General features: G+C 35.3%; 1 protein-coding gene across 4 annotated transcripts in view; it reads right to left on the bottom strand.

Moving 5' to 3' along the window:
- Positions 1-6,744, bottom strand: part of LOC128230613 (uncharacterized) — a 31,054-nt gene extending 24,310 nt beyond the window's left edge. For 2 of the 4 annotated variants that reach the window (XM_052943036.1, XM_052943034.1), the window contains exons 1-4: positions 6,709-6,744; positions 3,717-3,823; positions 3,426-3,465; positions 1,247-1,503 (exon numbers count right to left, since the gene is read on the bottom strand). In XM_052943036.1, coding sequence (XP_052798996.1) covers positions 1,247-1,503; positions 3,426-3,465; positions 3,717-3,751 — 332 coding nt within the window. In that variant the 5' untranslated portion in view covers positions 3,752-3,823; positions 6,709-6,744. Of the gene's footprint in view, positions 1-1,246; positions 1,504-3,425; positions 3,466-3,716; positions 3,824-6,249; positions 6,476-6,708 lie in introns of those variants that run through there. The other 2 variants (XM_052943035.1, XM_052943038.1) reach the window with 2 other exon arrangements.
- Between the last annotated feature and the right edge of the window lie 7 nt (positions 6,745-6,751).

Genomic DNA, 6,751 nt, shown 5'->3' on the forward strand with positions numbered 1-6,751 from the left:
GGGTCTTGCACGCGACACGTCGTCTTGGTATGTGGAACACATGTGGCAAGTTATTTTAAAATTTGTCCATACAAGGGAAAGTTACAGCCGGACACAACTACCTATACTCTATGTCCTTGTATGCAGCACTCCATTGTGAATAAACACTAAGTGTGACCTTGACCTTAGAGGTAGGGACACGGGTCTTGCATGCGACACGTCGTCTGGATATGTGGAACACATGTGGCAAGTTATTTTAAAATCTGTCCATACAAGGGAAAGTTACAGCCCGGACACGACAACCTATACTCTATGTCCTTATATGCAGCACTCCATTGTGAATAAACACTAAGTGTGACCTTGACCTTAGAGGTACGGACACGGGTCTTGCACGCGACACGTCGTCTTGGTATGTGGAACACATGTGGCAAGTTATTTTAAAATCTGTCCATACAAGTGAAAGTTACAGCCCAGACACGAGTTAATGAGCCGGACACACGGACGGATGGACAGACGGTGCGATTTTAATATGCCCACCTTCGGTGGTATAAAAAGATTTTACAAACTCAGTCATTCTCAATTTTTTGTATCAGCTAGACTGAAAGACATGAATTCTTTTTTTCATAATATACAAATTTCACATAGAAGTCCGTAAAAGTACTGCATAACTATAATAAGCATAAGCAAAGAGTACTGACCATTAAAACAGATAGAAATATACTGTTTACTTTGCTATATGAATGTAGTTATACACGTACAAGCATACAATTTCATGCAGGTGAATATAATTGACATTAGAAAAACACATCTTCCATTTAAAATAACTTTTCCAAGAAATTGGCAGCATCAGAATAAATAGGCAGTGGAAGAGTACACAGCAACATTTCTCACTTTTTTTCAGAGAGTTCTGAGCTTATGTTTACCAGTTATTGCATTTCAACATAAGCAAATAGTCCAATTATAAAAAAAAAGAGTTTCTGGTAATACCATCAACAGCTTTTTAAAATGATTTTGTTGGTCTTTCAAGATGGCTTCATAGTGCATAACCGTTTGTTTTGAAGGAGCACAATATTACATTGTAATTCAGACTTAACTTTTGGCCATTCACCTTCGTATATGGCTGTCATGAAATCAGCAATGATTACTCTGTTTCTTTCCAAGTCTAGAATAGAATACTCTAGTCATAAACCATGTTTTAAAATATTCCTAGTCTTAAACAGCACCTATGTTTTTAAATCTTGACGTCATAATCTTAAACAAGATTTACCCCTGGGCCTGTTGCTGGGAGGTGACCACACCCGACTGCCCCAGGACTGCTGTAAGCCCCAAATTACCATGTCCCATAACAACAGAGGTGGATACATTCTGTGAGGGTAAGCTTGTGCCTGCCCCATACACCGGGGCGCTTGTGAGGAGGGTGGATGGGTTTACATTCCGAGAGAGGTTACCCAATTCCGTGGCAACAGAACTCGCACCCATCTCGTGGTCGTCATTGAGAAACTCATCTGCCCAGTTGAACACTGACTGCAAAGTGAAGAGAACATGTTTTTTAACCATCATCATGATCGTCATAATCATTGTCCTCGTCATTATAAATCTGCCCGAAATGACTGGGCTCTCTCTCTCTCAGCTTAAGGAGAATGGGGGTGGGGGGTCAAAAGGTCACAGTCAAGTTCTCCTGAGGACATCAATGATATCTGTTTTCAAAACAGCACACACAGTCCAAATTTCATTACCGTATTATATCATGCATAGGACGCACTTTTTTACCCCCAATTCTCGTCTTAAAAAATTGCCTGCGTCCTTTCTATGCTATTAGAATTTCATCTGTTTTTTTCCAAGTCCATTTCAGGTCGAAAATATCGGACCGGGGAAGAACGCGGTAATAGTAAGTATCTGTACTGCGTCACCGAAAAGAACAACTGACGTAGGTAAAATCACGCAAGTGAACACACGCAGAAATATATTGAATGTTTACTTTAAAATGATTTATTGAGAAATAAATTGAAAAAAACACGAGTGTTTACTTTTTTATAAAAGGGACGCTACTCACAAAATCTCGATGTGAGTCAGCACTTTAACTGGATTGAGTTATAACGGTAACGGAAATCGGGAAAGGAGGTAAATATCAATTAATCGTTGTTTATGATTTTAATGTTTCGATATTTTACAAAACATTTTGTATGTAACTGTTCTAAAAAATTGATAAAGGAATGTGCATAACGTTAAGTAACATTATTGTCACTATCAAATCTTTTCAAATGTGCGAAGGTGTGAAAAACACCCGCTGTCTGTCATTAGAAAAACATCAATAGAACAAACTATTGTGATGGTAATACCTTATGGTTGTTTGTTCGCACTTTACCCGATGTGCCTTCCGCTGGCAAGGCTAATTAACGACACTTAATTATGCCGACATGCTTTAATCCGCACAGCGACAAGCCTTATCAAAACAATCATCAGTTTTGTTGCGATTGCAACGGTTGCAACTGTTGACTGTCATTCAGAAGGCATGTCGAGACTATTGCAACGGTTGCAACGGTTGACTGTCAGTCGGGACTATTACGGCATTTGTATAAGTCTTATAATATGCGTAAATGTTCTCAAAATGTCAAGACATATATCATTGTTGTGAACGCTAAATTACCAAAATACGACGATAATTATCGAAATACACAAGACAGTTATCAAAATATGCCTCATATACAATTTTTTGTTTGTTTTTTTACTTCAATATATATGTTATAAATACTTGACCAACCTCAATTTTTCGGCTCCGATTTTGACATTTTTCCGCTGCGTCCTATCTTATATATTAAGGGTTTTTACCCGTTTTCTCAACTATTTTTTTGCCTGCGTCCTATCTATGCTAGCGTCCTATACATGATATAGTACGGTACTGTAGCTTAAAAATAAGAAAATAGGTCAAAAGGCAGGTGCATAATTTGAACAAACTTGGTAGAAGGCCATCATATGATGGTTTCAGACAAGAAGAGTTTTAAATAATTCCCAATATAAGTCTATATGAAGCTGTGAACCTCAGGGCGTGGCCAGTTATACCAATATTCGCAAATGATAATTGTGAATGATTTAATTATGAGCAATTTAGATAATGAGCAGTCAGGAAATAAATTTGAACATTTTATGAAATCAATTTATGTCAAGCTCTGTACTGTGGCATTTGCAGCAGTACAGGCACCTTCTACATCTTAAGTCTTGTAACAGGTATGTTGTTATTTCCTTGACTCACAATTGTGAAGTGCTTCTACTTTGCCGTTGATGCTTTTGGAGTTTGATTATGCATGCACAAACAAAATGAAACTTGCTCGAACTTCAAGAAGGAGGGCTTTTAGCAAAGCTTAAAAAGAGAAATTACTGCTGGAAAGCCCATTCGAAAGCTCACATATATTATATTGTTTCATTATTTAAAGTTTATCTTAACTTACCCCATTGCCATCATTCTGGGTTCCAAACAAATCAGTTGCACTGAAAGAACAAACAAGAATCTGAATGAAACCACAGTCTAGAGAACTCAACAAGCAAAAAAACACACAATCAAACTTTTATATTACTACTATATCAACCAATGAAATAGGCTTTATAATCTATGATCTGATGAATTGTGTATGAGTTTGACTAATTCTTGTATTTCAAATCATAAAGAAAAGAGTGCCATTTCAACAATCTACTGCATGCAAAGGATGATTAATTTTGCCTGAGATGAATGAAATGCTCACTCTATGTCATCCAGAAAGGCATCACCATTGTCCATGTTCAAGTGTAATAATCATTTAGATCTACATGATGATTCTCTTCTACATCTCTGATCATCTGGAAAGTAGGCCTGAAAGGTGACTGAACATTCAGTTTTAGAAACACAAATCATGAACAAGATCTTCTGAAGTCCTACGGTTATTGAATGAATTGGAATGTGGATCAAGTCTGAACTTTAACATCACTACAGTATAATAATTTCCCTCTATGAAGAATTATGTTATTGTCATTGCCATCTATGGTCTTGTGTAATAACAGTTAGTGAACCAAATTCAGTACAGGCAATTCTAAATAATGATTTTAAAAACAAGCCCTGTGCTGTTTTTTGACGTCATAAGTTACTGGAAGTTTAGGAAACTGGAAAAATATTAATCAGAACTAAGTAATATCATGAATACTAATGTAATTTTTTTATGTTTCAGTAAAATAAAAGCGATGTCAATAATTAGGCTTAATTTAGAGTCAATTAGGAAAACCCCCAGATGAAGCTTCTTGTTATGTCAAGTGGTGTACAAGGAAAAACTGTTAACAAAACAGTGACCCTGACAACAACAGTAACATCAGAACAATTCATAACATGTTATCCTAGAATTCACTTAGCACACACTTTTGAATGACAACAAGATTTAACTTGACCGTGGTTTAAAACCTTGGGACTTGGGAATACAATTAAGTACACAACAATTAGTATAACAACACAATACTGTTTGAATAAATATCTTATTTAAATCATGGCTTCTCTGGTCATTTCGTACATAAATCAGTTACTACTTGAGCATTGACAGACAAACAATAAATGTTTATATATTCCAGGCAAAGTAAAGGGTTCTGGATTCCTTTTTACTGAATGATAAACATAATAACATTTTCCAGCATAATTAAGCCAAAAAATAGCCAGTAAAAACAACAACAGCAACACCACATGTGCCTTCAAAATTGGATTTTTTCTGACTCAAAAAATACAAAATCATAACAATATTGTTTAAATAATAGCAAATATACTTTTTTATGTGTGCATCTGGTTTGTTTTGCAAAAAAATACATTGCTATCTTATGCATTCAAAGTAACTGTGTCTATTGAATTGGGAAACTATTATGAATTTTGGGTGAAAATGGACACTTGTTCAATGAGAAACTCTTTGAAAGGCAGTAAAATGCACCAACAGAATTCCTTACAGCATACTTCCTGGTATTTAATGCCTACAATTTTTTTTAATGTATACATTAGCAAGGGTATCATATGGAATGTAAACGGAGTTTTGAACAAAAAATTCTGCATATGTATTAGTTATCACAACCAAACATACATATAGTAATTGCATTTCAATGATTTTTACACCGATCAGTTAGAAATGAGTTGTCCTACTGTACCATACAAAGCCACACTTAACTAGGCCAAATGGACAAGGAAATTGATGCTATTTCAGTTATTCAAAGACTGCGTGGATTAACATTTTGTCCTTTTAGAGATCAACCTGATATTACAGTGGTCATAATAACATAATCTTATAGTTTATTTAAAGAATAGTTAATACTTCCCTGCAAATATATACAAATTAACATTTTCTTTCCTCTGGTTGAAATTAATACTGTTTAAATTCTGATGTGTTATTTCATCTTGCAATTCATTTATAGGAAAAAAATTTGAGCTTATTTTCATTTGATCTTTATTGTGCCAAACAGGTGACTTTTGAAAAACACATTACTTTGAATTGTTTTCGCTATTCCAATATTTCAAGATTTCACTTCAATAGTGATTCAACATGACCAGCAATAGTTCCTTGGTTTCACATTGGGTTTGAAGGTAGTCAGTGAACTCAGAACATGCCCCCTCCTATGAGCCAAATAAAAATAGATCTACATATATATATATACTTTGGCGGGTCGAGGGCACTCTTCAAATTTTGTTTTGAATATACATCTAGTGATAGAAGATGGTGCCATTTTAACATTGGTCTGTAAATGAGTCATTTTTATTACTGTAAATTATGTTTTCTTGTTTATATATGGAATCCGAAGCTATATTGCTGGAGTCTGTGTATCTAACCTCGGAAAAATGGACCAAAACCAGCGCTCCAAATTGGGGTAACACGCTTGACACTCAAGACAATTTGCACAACGGAAGAGCTTGAATGTTACAATGTCTACAGATTACTATTATGATACACATTGGAAGATTTATGAGTACATAAAATTGATGTATTTTTCCTGAGGAATAAAATTAATTAAAAAATCCTCAAACAGGTCACTCCAAAATTAATGCTCTAGTGTTCCGCACACAAGTCCTCCATATGATATGTAATAGTTCATGTGGTGTGGTGTTTGACTTCAGTCAGTACTGTTTTTTTTTTTAATTTTAATTATTTCACTTATTAGATTTATGATGAGAATGTGAGTTTGCTCATTTCCTGGTTGAGTCCAGTTTTCATTTAATGATTAATCTGCAATAATTTAAAGATTTGTGTAACGTATGTTTAAATCAACTTAGATTCTTACATTTATGTGACCTAATTGGTGCTTTAATTGCGTCTTTTGTCAATTTTATCATGTTATCGTGGGCAAATGTTGAAAAGTAGTTCATTTCATCAGCTCGACATTTTCTATGTACCAATAACATCACTCAAACAGTACACTGGCAGTAAAAAGCTGAGGTCAGAGGTTTTGTGTGATCTCGATATGGGCGTATTCTAATTAGAATCATTCAGATCCCGGCGAAATATTCTGCAAATTATTTGCTCCGATTTCTGGACAATGCAAACGCGCGCGAGTACATGCAATACGCAATGTTACACGCGAAAAGATCACGCTCAAAATGGCACCCATGTCATCTGCATTTTTTTGAAACAAAAGGTACGAAAATAGCTGTAAATTTAGCCGTTTAACTGAACACACAGCCGAGACCCCAGCTTTTCCTTGCAAATTTTATCAGCAAAATAATATTCACAAAACACTCACCGTCATGTAATGTGCCAACATTAACGGGGTTTACATTAACAAG

This window comes from Mya arenaria, chromosome 4, assembly GCF_026914265.1.
Source record: "Mya arenaria isolate MELC-2E11 chromosome 4, ASM2691426v1".
Lineage (NCBI taxonomy): Eukaryota > Metazoa > Mollusca > Bivalvia > Myida > Myidae > Mya > Mya arenaria.